The sequence below is a fragment of the Vicugna pacos genome, chromosome 5, assembly GCF_048564905.1.
Source record: "Vicugna pacos chromosome 5, VicPac4, whole genome shotgun sequence".
In the NCBI taxonomy this organism is placed as follows: domain Eukaryota; kingdom Metazoa; phylum Chordata; class Mammalia; order Artiodactyla; family Camelidae; genus Vicugna; species Vicugna pacos.
Genome location: NC_132991.1, coordinates 58,438,555 through 58,454,654, shown reverse-complemented (window position 1 = coordinate 58,454,654; position 16,100 = coordinate 58,438,555). Strand labels below are relative to the sequence as shown.

The window sequence follows — 16,100 nt, the reverse complement described above, 5'->3', positions numbered from 1 at the left end:
TGTTTGTGAATATGTGTTTTTTTTTTTTAACCCTCACAGTATTTTTAAACAATTATTTTGCCTTTTCCCTAGGGAGTTGGTCTCTCAGTTCACGGGCAATTCCGAGTGGCTACCGAAAAGTCTCTTTTTGCAATGCCAGAAACAGCAATAGGTAAAAACAACAACAAAACCCCCACAATTTTTCATAATTACTTTTAGAATGATCATCTTTTGATACATTTCAGATTACACTATTGTTGAAGGAATTCACTGAGTCCTGTTTGAGATACAGCAGTGAAAGAATTTTTAAAAAGAAATAGGACGACGATACCTAAAAGTTTATCTTAGCTCATGATTATATCTGAAAACACAAAAGCATAAATATTTAACTGGAGACACTAGCACACTATAGTTAATTTTAGGTAAAAGATTATTAGCAGAAATATTCTTGCATTCAGATCTGTGCTCCATTTTGAATTGAATTTTGTAGGTGGTGTGAGGTTTGGATCAAAAGTATAGGTCAGAGTTCATTATTTTGCATATGGAGAGAAAATCATTCCCTTATCATTGTTTTGAAAAAGCTGCTATTTCTCCACTGATTTTACATCTATGTCTATATATTTGACCTTGGTGCCAACACTGCACTGCCTTTATTACTGCTGCTTAATAGTAAAGTGTTGATTGGGTGGTGATAATCCTCTAATTGTGTCTGCCACCCCCCCCAAGTTGGTTTGGCTATACAGATCCTTTTATTTTTGTATGAATTTTAGAGTGATTTTGTAAGTTTCAAAAAAAAAATCCCTGTTAGAATTTTTATTTAGATTGCCTAGAATCTGTCAGTTTGGGCCTTAACACTTTTGAGCCTTCAGACCTGTGAGAAGGTGTATCTCTCCATTTATTTAGGTCTTCCTAAATTTTCCTAAGCCAAGTTCTGTAGTTTTCAGTTTCTTACACATCCTTTGTGAGATTTATCCTCAGGTATTTCATATCGTTCAGTGATATTATAAATGATATTTTTAAAAAATCTAGGTCTGATAGTTACCGATACATAGAAATGTAACTGGTTTTTGTACTTACTTTGTATCCTGCAAACTTGCTAAACTATTAGTTCTAGTAGATTTCTTTTGTAGACTGAATTGGATTTTCTAAATATGTAATTTTGTCATTTATAAATAAAGTCAGTTTTACTTTTTCTTTCCCATCTGGATACTTTTTTTTCCTTGCCTTATTACACGAGGTTGAACTTCCAATACAGTGTTGAACAGATAAGTTGAGGGTGGACATTCTTGCCTTGTTATGGATTTTAGGGGAAAACATTTAGTCTTTCACCAATAAAGTACGATGTTAGGTATGGGTTTTTCACAGGTGCCCTTTATCAAGATGAAGAACTTTCCTTCTATTCCTAGATGTCTGGTTTTATTAGGAATGGATTTTGAACTTTGTCATTTTTTTTCTGCATATGTTGAGATGATCATTGTCTTTGTATGTTTTAAGTTTGTTAGTGGTGAATTACTTTGATTTTTTTTTTTCAACGTTAAACTAACCCTGCATTGCTGGGCTAAGTCTCACTCTGGTATGATGTGCTGCTCTATTTTTTATATGTTGTTGGGTTTGATACACTAAAATTTTATTTGGAATTTTTGTATTTGTGTTCGTGAGGGATAACGATCTGTAGTTTTCTTGTAACGTCCTTGCTGCTTTTGGTATCAGGGTAATGCTGGCCTCATTTTCTGGAAAAGTTTATGTAGGATTTTTTTTTTGAGAATTCACCAGTGAAATTGTCTAGGCCTGGAGTTTTCTTTGTGAGGAGGTTTTTAACTACAAATTCAAAAATCTTTAATAGATGTAGGGCTATTCAAGTAATCTATTTCTGCTTGCACAAGCTTTGGTAATTTGGGCCCCCTTAAGGGTTTTGTCCAATATATTAGTATAGATTTGTTCATAATATTCTTTTATTATCTTTTTAGCATTTGTAGAATCTGTAGTAATAGCTGGCTTTCTCTTATTCTTGATATTAGTAATTTGTCTTCTCTTTTTTTTTCTGATCAATCTAATTAGAGGTTTATTAATTTTATTGATCTCAAAAGCAGCCTTATGGTTTTATTTAGTTTCATTGATTTCTGCTCTGATCTTTATTACTTCCTTCTACTTCCTTTAGGTTTTATCTCCTTTCTGTAATCTAAGGTGAAAGCTGAGGTCAGTGGTATGAAACCCAGGTAGAGAATCCTATTCTATTCTGACGTTTAAATGTCAGTACTTCAGAAATTTTGCTACGCTATCTTATTTATATTGGTTTCCATGAGAAATCTGCTCTCATCCTTGTCTTGGTTCCTCTGTAAGTGTCTCTTATTTCCTCTGACTGCTCTTAGATTTTCTCCTGATCACTTGTGCCTCGGTCACTTGATCATGACATGCCTCTGTGTAGTTTTCTTCATGTTTCTTATGCTTGGGCTTATTGAGCTAGTTAGGTTTGAAGTTTTTGTCAAATTTGGAAATTTTTACATTCTTTCAAATACTTTTCTGTCCCCCCATTTCCTTTTCAGGAACTCCATTTAAACTTTTATTGGGCTCACTCATGCATTTTTTTTTCTTTTTTTCATTTTAGATAGTTGCTATTCCTGTGTCTTCCAGTTCACTAAACCTTTGTTTTGCAAAGTTGAAACTGCCCTTAATCCATTCAGATATTTTTCAGGTTATACATTCATCTTTGTTTTCATCTGTCATAGTATCTTTTGGGTATTTTTCTAAAAAAAAAACTCTGTTTCTACTTAACTTTTGAACATATTGTATATGTTTATTATAATTGTGCTGGTATTTTTGGTTTCTGACTCTTAAGTTTATGTCAGTTCTGGGTCTTTTATTTTTCCCCCCGGCTGCTTGGAGTTTATTTTTCACTTGGTACAAGGCAGAGGGTTGTAGGATGTTCGGAAGGCTCTCCTGTGGCTTGAGTGGGGTTCTCTTAACTTCCTTTTTGGTGTTTTGCTGTTTTGGTAGAGCTCAGCTGTCTAATACTGTAGTCATTAGCCACATATGGCTACTTAAATAGAAATTAATTAAATTTAACTAAATTCAGCTCCTCAGTTGCACCAGTCACATCTCAAGTGTTTAATAGCCATATCTGGTTAGTGGCTACCTTATTGGACAGAATAGATTATAGAATATTTTCATCATCACAGAAAATTCTGTTGGCTAGTACAGGTCTAGAGAAAGATAATTTTAGGCTTGGAATAGTATGGCGGTGTAGAGTTGGAATGGAGTGGATAGACTTGGAAAATGTTCTGGAGTTAACTGGCTTGCTGATGTGATGAGTCGGGAGTAACTCCAAGGTGTTTAGCTAGTGCCTCTGGGTGGATGACGCTGATTAGAGGGATGGGAATTAAGAGCTGTGTTTTTGCCATGTTATATCTGGGATGCTTATTATCTATGTAGGTATATCTAGAATGCAGATCTGAGAGTTTGGTATGCAAGGGAAAAGGTATAACTAAATAGACAGATTTGGGAGTGTATTGGTCTGCTGGGGCTGCTGTAACAAAATATCACAGACTGGGTGACTTAAACATTTATTTCTCCCAATTCTGGAGACTGGAATTCTGCACACTATACTCCACCAGAGTGGCTGGAGTATAGTGAGTGAGTAGTAAGAGATGTAATTGAAAAAGTGGTCAGTGGTCATGAAGACTGAAACAAGTGTTAGCTTTAATCTAAGAGAAACAAAGTCATGGAAGAATTTTGAGCAGTAGACTGATCAAGACTGATCAAGATTTGTGTTATTAGAAAGATCACCCTGGTTGTTGTGTGGAATACTGTTTAGAAGAGGAATCAACAGAATATAGTCGTTGGTGGAGGGTTTAAGGGGGTGGTACAGGAGAAGAAGGTTTGAGTGTTGCTGGTTGTACCCTTTATTGGGATGGGTGCTACTGGAGGGAGATGATGGGGAGGGGGTCCTGAATTCAACTTTAGACCTATCTTGTTTGAGGTGCTTTTATCTCTTTATTTCTATTTATAGTAGCTTGCCACTGATTCTTTCAAGTTTAGGAACTTTTAGATAAGTAGAACTGGAAAGAATTTGAATGTTTGTGTTTTTACTTCAATTTAATTAATTAAAACAATTTTCAGATAGATACATGGATTATAAAACTAGAGGGTCACAATTTTTTCAGAAACTCTTAAACACTAAAAAGTAGAGTACTGGTATGTTTATATATATGATACTTTTTAGTTGTTGCCAGTGGAGACAATAAGAGAATTTTTGAAATACTGACAGTTAAGAAAAGAGTAGATGCAAGTGATTTGATTAGGTATAAAATTGTTCATTTAATAGGATGTCACTTTAAATATCTTGAATACTAGATAATTTGACTATTTGGAAAGTGATTAAATGGTAATAATGATTTTTCACTTAATAACCTTAGATTATGTATGTTTTTTCCTAAGCTTATTATTTGGAAAGAAAGTATTTTTTCAATCTTCACCTATTTTGGAGGTTCTAAAAAAGTAAACTAGTGGTGAGAAAATTTAGGTAATGTTTATTGAGTACCTATATACAGAACATTGCGCTGTCTGTCAGCTCCTTTGTTGGCTTATATAGAAATGAGACATAAAAAATTTGAAGAATACTCCAATTAAGTTATCATAATTTATAGCAAGTCTCTTGTGATATTGATTGCATTGTATTTGGTGCATTGTATTACTCTGGTATAGTAATAATATTTTTAATATAGATTCAGACTCCAGAGGAAAATGGCTGTCTGACCTAAAGTGAAGTATGTTTATCTTTCTCATTTGAATTATCTCTTTTTGTTCTTAATTACAGGGCTGTTCCCTGATGTAGGTGGAGGTTATTTCTTGCCACGACTTCAAGGAAAACTCGGGTACTTCCTTGCATTAACGGGATTCAGGCTGAAAGGGAGAGATGTGTACACAGCAGGAATTGCTACACACTTTGTAGATTCTGAAAAGGTAATTACTCAGATGATTGCATTTTGTGTTGGAGTAACTCATACTGCTTGGGGAGGAGTATGAGTGGTTAAAAGTACATACTTTCAGTAGCATGAGTCGGAATCCTGGATCAGCTCTTAAAGCTGTGTGACCTTGGAGAAGGTACTTAAGCTCTTCAGTCCTCAGTTTCCTCATACGCAAAATGGAGATAATTATAGCTGGACCCAGGGCCATTTTGCCTGCACTTTCAGTGAATATTTCTATTGAGTAATTATAGCCTATGTTAAGAAAAAAGCAAGTAGTATTTTAAGAAAGTCTAATATACAAAAATCTAAATTTGCATATAGATAGGCTTTTATAAAGACATTTTTGAAAGGTTCTCTTGTTTGTGTCCCTAATGTATAATTTGTACATTGGTTTGTAAAATGTGGTCTTAAAAACTCTTCTGAAGAGTATCTGTTGCAAAGGACATCTGTTACTTATCTTTGTCTTTAAAAATTATTTTTAAACAGTATGGCCACTTTTCTTCTACAGGATAGCATAGTGACAAAGGATATGCAGACAGACAGCCTGGCTTTAAATCCCAGCTTGAATTTAGCCTCTTTAGCCCCAGTTTTCCCATCTCCAAAATGGGAATGACAGTTTTACCATAGTAGTTGAAACTCCCTTGTGTTAAATGTAACAGAAAATGCAATTCAAGGTAGTTTTGCCTTGCAATTCCTAGCAAGAGATTTGGGATTTATCCTGCTTCAGCTGGCTTAGCTCACTCTGACTGGGCTGGCTTACATAGCCCCTGAACCACATGGGTGAGTGGAATACACTGACTAACCAACCCATCCCTGCTAATAATGTGCTCCATCCCTGGAACTGTGGGGGTGAAGTCAGTTTCTGAGGAAACCCATGATTTCTAATCTTGATGGAGGGGCATTATGGGATAGGGGAAGGAATGTTATTAAAATGTATGAGGTAAACAAAGTTGAAAGTTGTCCCATTACTCTGTTAGGAGGGCCTTCCATCACATTTGCTTGATGTTTCAGATCTTTCTCCATGTTACGGGCATCCTCAGTCCATTGAGTAGTAGGTGGCTGTCTCAGTCTTTCCTTGAGCTGTAACAGGAAGCAGGCGTGGGCGCTCCATGATCTACTCTGGAGGGATGCCCTTGAATCTCATGGAGTTTGGTTAAGAATGGGAGAGACAGCTGATCCACAACCCTTTTCGCTCTTTGTCAGATTGCCCAGTAGTATCAGTAGCATGTAGACCGCCTTACAGGGCCTGTATTGGAAAACAAAAATAAGTAGTACACGTTGGGAATGGGGCCAGAGGTGGGTGCAAAAGATAAAAGCCCCTGTATCGTCTGGCAGTACAGTGTGGTAAGTGTGAAAACAGAATGCAAAGAAAGTTCTCAGTGGATTGAAAGGAGAAAGAGCTTACTTAGAAGAGGGGGCTGGAAGTTTTCTTACAGAGGTTGCAGTTCGGCGGGGCTTTTAGATAAGTATCGTCAGAAAAAGCTGTTCTGGATGGAGGAAACTTTAATAAGCAAGCCTGTCGGGGTAGGAAAGCATTAGCTATGTTTTAGAAACAGTAAAAAGTCCCATTTGGCTGAGCCCAGGAATAGGTATGGGAGGGACTTAGACGGAGAGTTGCTGGAGGATGGAGGGAACAAAAAGTACCCCCTGAACTAAGAAGGTATCTTGAGACCAAAAAACAAAGCAAGCAACTCCGTATAATCAACGGATCAGTTTATTATGGTGTAATTTACTTGCAAGGTGAGATTGGGCGCAGAACTGTGCTTTGCAGCTGTGCTTTGTACTGCTGAGGGTCTACTGGGACGGGTTTATAGTTGACCTTGGGGCATGGGGGTGTGTGCTTGGAAACAGTGCATTCCTAAGTCAGGCTTTATGAATGGGCAACTAGTCTCATGAGTACCAGGAATACATCAATGAAAGTCTTCATCATTGTTCGGGGACTAACAGAGCATAGAGGCCACCTGGTCCTATTATTAACTATTAAATTTTATTATTATTATTAATCCTGTTAAAGATTATTAAACATTATCTATTAACTACAAAGCCCTTGATGACAGAGAAGTGACTTACCACACAGCACAGTCCTAGGTAGAGTCAGTGGAAGGACAGGAGGAACTGTATGGGCCCAAGATGATGTCAGTTATGTTAACCATACAGGAGTTACATGTGGCTATATTGTAGAGCTGTGCGTTGACTATGGTAACCGTTAGTCACATGTGGCAATTTCAGTTAATAGTAATAAAATTTATAATTCATATCTGTGGTTGCAGTACCACATTTCAAGTGCTCAGTAGCCTGAGGGAAACAAAGACGAATGTCTCTCCTCTTCAGTGTCTTCCATCTTTATCCATTCCTTGCAAGGGAGCATTTGCTTTGTGGGAATGTATTTGCCTTCAACCTCAGTGAAAATTTTCTTCATTGACTCAGCTGAAGAGAGAGCATCATAATTTTAAGACAAAGATTCTTCAAAAAGAATGTAAGATTTCTAAAAAAAAAAATTTCTGTGTTTCTATGGGGTTTTAAATGTTTTCGTTTATTTCCCTCCCATAGTTGGGCTTGTTAGAAGAAGATTTGTTAGCCCTGAAATCTCCTTCAAAAGAAAATATTGCAGATGTCTTAGAAACTTACCATACAAAGGTAAGTTGTCAGTATTCTAACCTCAGATTTTAATTCATGGGGAAGGGGAAGTGACCAAAGAGTTAGCAGCTGGTGAATGTTATAGTGTGTGTATGTAAGTAAATGTACTGGGATTTATTTACTTTAAAGCCTGATGGGAGGATCTCTGCTTCATGGTTGTTAGGATGGCCGTCTAAGAAGATGACTTCTTTACCGTTCAACTGCACAGCTTGCTTTCTCACTGCTGGTGAATTTCAGTGCATAGCCTTGTGATTGGCCCTTGTGAGGGGTTTTTACAACGTGCTGTGACATTTCTGTATTGGAGGTTCAATGTTGATGCTGTTTGTGGAGCTGCTAAAGTAAAACTCTGGTATATATCTAAATATAATAATAAAGTACATTGCAGTATTTACTTTTAATTCCTATGTTGTCTAACTTGAATTTTCTTTGACAAGCCAAGAATCTATAAAAATGCTTCATGACTTCTAGTGAAACTTTCCTTCCTGAAACCCCACTAAAATTAAAAAAAAAAAAAGGAATGAAAAATGCATGAATCCACAAAGACAAACAGAAAGAAGAGGAGACAGTGGCAAGCATGAAATGTCAGTATTTTGGAAGCTTGAAAGTGAAAGTGTGAGGGCAACTATCTTAGACCCGAGAACGCTGAAATTTTATCCTTCAGTGGGGGAAGCCAGTTAGAAGCAAGCCAGTTCTTGCTGCAGACCCTTTGTAGTGCCAGGGCTCCCTGCTGGGCCTAGCTGACTAAGGGCAGGGGTAGGGGAGGGCTCTACTGAAAAGAGGCAGAATGTACTAAATGGCAAGAACTCTGGCCTCTTTTTAGTTGGCCTCCAGAACTCTTGCACTGCATCTGTTGTGGTCTGTTTGGGCAGCCGTAACAAAAATAACATAGTCTTGGTGGCTTAAACAACAGATTTTTCTCACAGTTCTGGAGGCTGGAAAGTCCAAGCTCAAGGTAGCAGCCAGTTAGGTTCCTGGTCCTGCCCTCTTCCTATTGTGCAGGTGGGTGCCTTCCTGCTGTATCCTCACAAAGCAGAGAGAGAAAGTGAGTGCCCTCAGGTCTCTTCTCATAAAGGCAATAATCCCATCTTGAGGGCTCAGTCCTCTTGACTTAAGTGCCTCCCAAAGGCCCCACCTCCAAACACCATCACACTGGGGATTAGGGTTTCACCGTGAATTTTCGGGGGACACAAACATTTAGTCCATAGCACCATCCCACTCCCAAGAAGTTCATGAGAAGAAGAAAAAAACCTATTGCTGTTGACATTTGAGGACCTCTCTAATGAAAGAAACATCCAGGTTCTTGCCTGAGCATCTCATAGTGCGTCAGAATTGACAGTCCTAGAAGTGCAGTTGGCGTTACACACAAAGCTTTCTAATTTCAGTGCTTCACACACACACAAAAGCAAGGATTGCCAGGCGTTAAAAAACAAGGATTGGCTAAAACAAACAAACAAACAAAAAGCACTTGAAGGAAGTAGACAGTGCAAGGGGAAGAAGGAAATTTAACAATTGTAGGCTTGGTTGGTTTTTTTATTTTCAGATAAGAGGAAAATATTTCATCTATGACATAAGAACATATTATAAAGAGAAACAGTTAAAGAATAAAAAAGTTTAAACTGTGATAGCAACAGGAGTGGAAAAAACCACATCAGATTAGATTAAAATGATGCCTGAGGAAAACTCTAAGAGGAAAATGGAGAGAAAATAAAATTAGGTATTATTCCAGGAGATCCAATATCTAGCTGTTAGGAATTTGTAACAGAAGAGAGGAAGTATTTAGAGAAATAATCCCCCACCCGATTACCCAGAACTGAAGAACATGAGTAGAGGCTGATGGAGCCCTGAATACTTAGCGCTATGAATGTGAATACAGAGCATGTGAGGGTTTCATCCAAGCATTTGAAGTCTCCTCTTTTGTCAGATTGGGTAAACACGGGGTGGATTATAGTGTGTGGGGGTTGAAGGGCCTTAGCAAAGAGTTCTGTTAAATGTGTAGGTATTAGTCTGTAAGTCAGGTCATCTTGACCTTGTCTTACTCAGTATTTTTCTCAGTGATTTGGATGAGAAGGTTGATGGCATTTTGATCAGATTGATTTGAAACTAAGAAAATAAGTTAAATTAGGTAAACATACTAATGAAAAAAACCACTTGGGATTGATCTGTTTAATAGTAACAGTGTGAAATTTAATAGATGTACAGGGAAACTCTCCATGCGTTTTCTCTTACTCTCTCACTCCTGTCACTTTCACAGCACTTCCGACACCAGATGTGCTGGTTTTCCACATCAGACAATTCTGCACAACACCTGCTGGGTGTCCTATGTAATTCATTTCAGTGCTAACACTGTCTCTCTTAGATTAGTGTCAGATCCCACAACTTAAGGGCCCAGTCCCACAAGATTGACCCTACTTTAGACATCAGCCACAAATCCCAGGTTATCACCTGTACTTCTTCTCACTAACTGGCAATAAATTTGGGTTCTCATGCCCCTCCTCTTTGGGTTTGATAATTTGCTAGAATGGCTCACAGATCTTGGAGAAACCCTTAACATTTATCAGTTTATTATAAAGGACACAACGAGGGATATGAATGAACAGTTCTATAGAGATACATAGGGTGAGGCCCAGAAGGGCCCCCAGCCCAGGAGCCTCTGTCCCGCGAAGCTGCAGTGCACCACTCTCTGCCTTCTTATCAGCTGGCAGCTCTCCAAACCCCATCCTTTTAGTTTTTTTCTGGAGCCTTCATTACATCAGCATGAGTGATTACATTACCAACCATTGGTGATCAGACTCAGTCTCTCCCCTCACTGGAGGTGGAAGGGCGGAAGTGTGGAGGGAATGTTGATACTGGGAGATGAGACTGAAATTTACCTTGATTCTCCTGGCAACCAGCCCCCATCCTTAGGGGCTTTCGCTAGTCACCTCAGTAACATAACAAAGTGTGATCGAAAGAGGCTTGTTGTGAAAAACAAAAGACACCTATTTCACCTTTATTTCAGGAACTGAGGACAGAAAACCAAATACAATAAAAGATGCTCTGCTTAGGGACTTCCATGGGTTCTTGGAAGTTGTGAGCCTGGAACAAAAGACCAGATAAATAGGCAAAGATCAAATACATATTTCTTATTTTAAATCACGGTGTCGCAGTAGAGATAAGTGAAAATCTTGGCTATCAGTTCAAGGTACAAAGTTCATAAGTACAGTATGGGATGAACGTAGCCTATGGTGGCACCAGTTAAAACAGAGTTATAACTGCTCCGTGTAAATCAGCAGCATAATAGGACTGCCTCAAAATAATCTAGAGTTAGTCCTGTTATGTAAAGCATTGTATCCAAAACAAACAAGGGTATGTGAAGCCCTGTTGTACTTTGCTATGACTCAGGCACATCTGCTACTAAGGTACATGTTCCACACTTTAAGAATGACCTTGATAAACTGAAACTGTATAAGAAGGACCTGGGTTGTGCGGGAACGCAAAACTGCACTGTGTAGGAAGAGAGTAACTTGAAGAGGGATTAACTAGAACTGTAAACATGAGAGGGCTGATTTTTGGTCCAGAATTTTAAAAAATCCTAATTACAGTTGTTCAAGCACTTACGAGTTCTTTAATGAGGTACTGTTCCCGCCCCCAACCCCGAGGTCAGTGCTGCAGGGATGTCAGGGATATGGTAGGGATTTCTATATCAGACAGAAATTTGGGCAAGATGACTTCTCAGGTCCCTTGCAATCCTTAATTTCATTGATGCATTTTAATGGTAACATTATCATTTATAATGACATACATAAAAATACAAAAACATTTTTTGCTGTTGATGCTTTTAAGAGCTAGTCTGGAATAATACTGTCTGAATTTTGAGCATACAGTGATAGTTATTTATGAGGCTGGATGTGATTTGACCGGAAGTTATAATCTGTCACAAAATGTATCATTAAATATGAAAATTTTAAGGATTTTTAAAAGGCTTGAGTTACTATAAATTAATTAAAGATTTTTCTTTTCAAATAGTCTAAGATTGATCAAGACAAGTCTTTTATACTTGAGGAACACATGGACAAAATAAACAGGTACCTAAAGAGAGATCTCAATTATATCTGTTCCTTTGGAAAGACTATATTAAACTGAATTTACTACCACTGGAATTGCACTGTGTTCAGGTAATATACCGAATTCTGAGATCAGGTAACAGTGTTTTTTTTTTTTTTTTCACTTAACTTTGAAAGTAGCTTCCTGCCAATTTCAGGGGGAAATAAATTCATTATATTTAAGTAATCTATTATGCTGATTTGTTTTAGTGCAAAACATTTTTTTTCCCTTTAATGGGGAAGAGAGGCTAGAAAATAACACTTGAATTAACTTTTTTTTTTATTGAGTTATAGTCAGTTTACAATGTTGTGTCAATTTCTGGTATATAGCACAATATTTTCAGTTATACATGAATATACATATATTCATTTTCATATTCTTTTTCACTGTGAGCTACTGTAAGATCCTGAATATATTTCCCTGTGCTATACAGTATAAACTTGTTTATCTATTCTGTATATACCTGTCAGTATCTACAAATCTTGAACTCCCAGTCTGTCCCTTCCCACCCCTCTCCCCCCGGCAACCACAAGTTTGTATTCTATATCTGTGAAAGTTTGAATTAACTTATCTTATATCTTTGTAAAGTCATGTTTTCTGAAGGTCTTAATCAAGCTGATCAGCAAAAGGTTTTATGCAGTGATTTGAGAGACTGACAGACTAACTTAAGGAACACAAGAGGAAGAAAACTATTGGAAAATAAGACAACTATCTCTCCATTTTAGAAGCGTCAGCTTTTCACAGCATCATTTAGTTACATGTAATAGATACAGGAAAGCAAAAGAGAACATTTAGGCTTTACTTTGCAGCAGTGAAGGTAGACTGTAAACACTTACCCAGAGAAACAGTGTTCTTTCATCATCCTGTGAAATAGATTAGAAATCTTTTCATTATTGAAATGGGGTTTGGGGAAAGCCTGTGTTTAGATTCATTGCTATCCCGGAAAGAAGAAATTGCTTGCACATTGTTGAAATCATGTTTTCTTTCTTTATAGTTGCTTCTCAGCCAATACTGTGGAACAGATTATTGAAAATTTACAGCAAGATGGTTCATCTTTTGCCTTAGAGCAGCTGAAGGTAATATATAGATTGTTCCTGCCCTGAGTGTGGTGAATTCTTGTGATAGGGAAGCCTCTGAGGGGTGGTAGAGCTCTGTGGTGGTGACACTGCATAATTTTTTTTTTTTCTGAACTCAATTGAGCTTCAGAAAGTAGTTTCACAAAACCTTTACCTAAACCCAAATGCCTTGGCTATCTGCTGGATTTTGACAGCAAAGCTAAGCTGTTTTTAGGTCCTTTGAATATAACAGAGAAGAACTTCATAAACATGCTTCATCTCCAGTAATCCTCCTTGTCCTAAGGAAGAAATGTTCAGGGACATTTTTAGTAGAATGGGTTAGATCAATGAAAACAGTCAGCTTATAATATATTACAATTGTGATATCAATCTGTAAGTTCTATTTAACATGCATCAATATATGGTCTTTTTAGCAGTAGGTTTAATAAAAAAGTGATCCTTTTTAAACTAACAAGAGTCTCCATCTATAGCCAGAGCTGAGTCTTAAGCAGTGTTTCTCAGTGTTAGGTACACTTTGATCTTTCTTCAGCGTGACTCAGCTGGTTACAATAGAAGAAGAATTGTTTCTGCATAAATGAGTGCATGTTGGACACTGACATTCTTGAAACTATCATGTGATTATGAAACTTGGTATTTTAGGCTGTCAGACAAAGGAAAGGGAAAGGTCTGCTTCCTTATACTAAAAAGAAATGATATTTTGGCTTGTCTTTATTTGATAATATTTTTCAATTAATAATTATAGTTATAGCATTTCACTTATCAGGAAACTTTTGACAAAAAAATCTAAGTCTTACCTGTGAAGATGAAAACATTTCCTCATTTTTAAGGGAATGTTAATTGTCTTTTAGGGTCTTATTCAGTATTGGAATTCTATTAACCTTCCAAGAATAGACATAGATTAAACTAGACCAGCCATGTATTTCCCTAACTTACAAAAGTAATGTCACTATGAACAACTTTCAGGAATGTTTGCATAAATGTAGGTAATCATTTTACATTTCAGGGATTCTGACTTAAAAGTTGGTTCTCTTGTTTTCAGAGCAATATAGAAACCAACATTCCTGTTTGGTTTGTTTTTTTTTTTTTACCCCTGGCATTAGGGCCCAATTAGGTATGCACTTAAAATAGTCAGACAGCACATTACCTCTAGGCTGTATGATGTTACTTTAAAGTGATACAAATAGGCAAGTAACCATATTATTTTAAAACCACTGGCTTACCCCAAAACTGAGGGGTAGGACGCAGACAGTCAGTCTTCCTTCCATTCCTCTAGCAGTATGTTTATTCTGCATTTAGGAGAGGGTACTTGGCAAGCTAGGATCACTATAAGCACTCCCATTGAAAGGACAGATTTTCATTTTTATTCATTTGACCTTCTCTGGTGAATGAATGTGGTGCCACAATTTTAGTACCCGCTGGGAATCAAGAAATTGCCACTGAGGCTTCCCTGCTAGAGCTAAGATACAAGGCTCCTTTTAATTATGTCAACCAGAAACAACCCAGAAGGAGGAGATAACAGATAGTGCTTCAGTGACAGGTTTGCAAATCACATGTTTGAACAAATTTTAAAGAAGATTCTAATACTCGGGTCAGTAAGCCTTGAGGATTGCTCCTAATCCCTGTAGGCTCTTCAGGGGTTCCTGTCTACCCCTTCTGCAGGTGCCAACCATCTAGTCTATGTCTGTGTTTGAAGTTGCAACCATCTATATCTAGGGGTTCCTTTCTCTCCAGGATTGTGCACAGGACTTAATCTTTTCAGCATATTTATAAATCATTACATAAAGACATAAGGGCTTTTTTTTTAAAAATCCTTTCTTCAGAGTTTTAACTAATCACTATAGGATAGTATGGGGCTAAAAAAATGACAAATACGGGGAAGTTGTAAGTTCTTTACAACTGAGTATTTTCATAGAACCTTATTTTATGGCTTCTAATGTCCTTTCTTAGATTTTCCTCCAGAGTTTCAATACACTTTTGTTTTTTTAAAATAATGCTTAAGATTGGAATTTATCAAATCTCCTTTTAATCCTTCTTTTGGTGAAGGCTATTCATGGTGCCAAGCAATTCATGTAAGCTAATGGGCTGTTTAAATACCCTGGTGGGTAGCTTATATTAGAGAAACCTTAACCAGACTCCAGTACTCGTGTGTGTGTGTATGTGTGTGTTTTTAATAGTGGTCAAATACATGTAGCATAAAACTTACCATCCTAACCATTTTAAAATGTGCAGTTCAGTATTGTCAAGTATATTTACATTGTCGTGCAACCAACCACCAGAATATTTTCACCTTGCAAAACTGAAACTCTGTCGCCATTAAACATTTCCTCACCTCCCAGTCTCTGGCAGCCACCACTATACTTCCTTTTCTGTGAAGTTGACTACACTGGATACCTTGCATAAGTAGAATCATACAGCATTTGTCCTATTGTGACTGGCTTATTTCACTTACCATGGCATTTCAGGTTTCATCCATGTCGTAGCAGAATTTCATTCCTTTTTAGGGCTTAATAATATTCCATTATATGTTTAGACCACATTTTGTTCATCTGTCCATTGTTGGTCATTTGGGTTGCTTCTGCATTTTGGTTCTTGTGAATAATGCTGCTGTGAATATGGGTATACAAATCTTCAGGACACCCCTTTTAATTCTTTTGGGTACATACCTGGAAGTGAAATTGCTGTATCATACAGTAATTCTGTTTTTTAATATGTTCAGGACTCTGTGCTGTTTTCCACAGCAGCTGCACCATTTTAACATTCCCACCAACAACAGTGCACAAAGGTTCCAGTTTTCCTGTGCCTTCCCCAACGCTTGTTGCTTTCTGTCCTTCTGTCCTTTTTGTTGTTTATGTAATAGCCATCCTAACTGCTGTTGGGTGGGGGGTGATATCATTGTGGGTTTGATTTGCATTTTCCTAATGGTTAGTGGTCTTGAACGTCTTTTCGTATGCTTATTGACCATTTTGTGTTTTCTTTCGAGAAATGTTAATGTAAGGTCTTTACCCATTTTTTAATTGGGTTTTTTGTTGTTGAGTTGTAGGAAGTGTTCTCCTGTTTCAGTTTCCCTTTTCTGGTGGTGAGACTGTTAGGCTTGCCAAAGTGAAGAAGATTCTTCAGGGCCAATGAGAAGTTTTTCTTTTCCAGAATTACAAGTGATAACGATAATCAGAGCAATCACGGGTAGAAGGGGTTGCGATTACCCCCATCACCTCAACTCCCAGCAAGGACACTAAGCTGAGGACATAGCGTAAGTGGGTCAGCAGTCCTTGGGAGGGCTAGGCATTGAGGTCCACAGCCAAGAGAGGCAGAGAAACAAGAGTAGAGAGCAGTGAGTCCAGGAGGGTGGCCCTGAGCAAATGGC

The 16,100-nt window shown here is 37.6% G+C and overlaps 1 protein-coding gene across 1 annotated transcript in view; it reads left to right on the top strand.

Annotated features, from left to right (window-relative positions):
* HIBCH (3-hydroxyisobutyryl-CoA hydrolase) overlaps window positions 1–16,100 on the top strand; it is a 69,714-nt gene that overhangs the window by 35,676 nt on the left and 17,938 nt on the right. Inside the window, exons 7-11 of the mRNA XM_006209981.4 lie at window positions 73–151; window positions 4,793–4,938; window positions 7,494–7,580; window positions 11,586–11,644; window positions 12,658–12,739. Of these exons, the coding sequence (XP_006210043.1) occupies window positions 73–151; window positions 4,793–4,938; window positions 7,494–7,580; window positions 11,586–11,644; window positions 12,658–12,739 (453 nt within the window). The remainder of the gene's footprint in view (window positions 1–72; window positions 152–4,792; window positions 4,939–7,493; window positions 7,581–11,585; window positions 11,645–12,657; window positions 12,740–16,100) is intronic.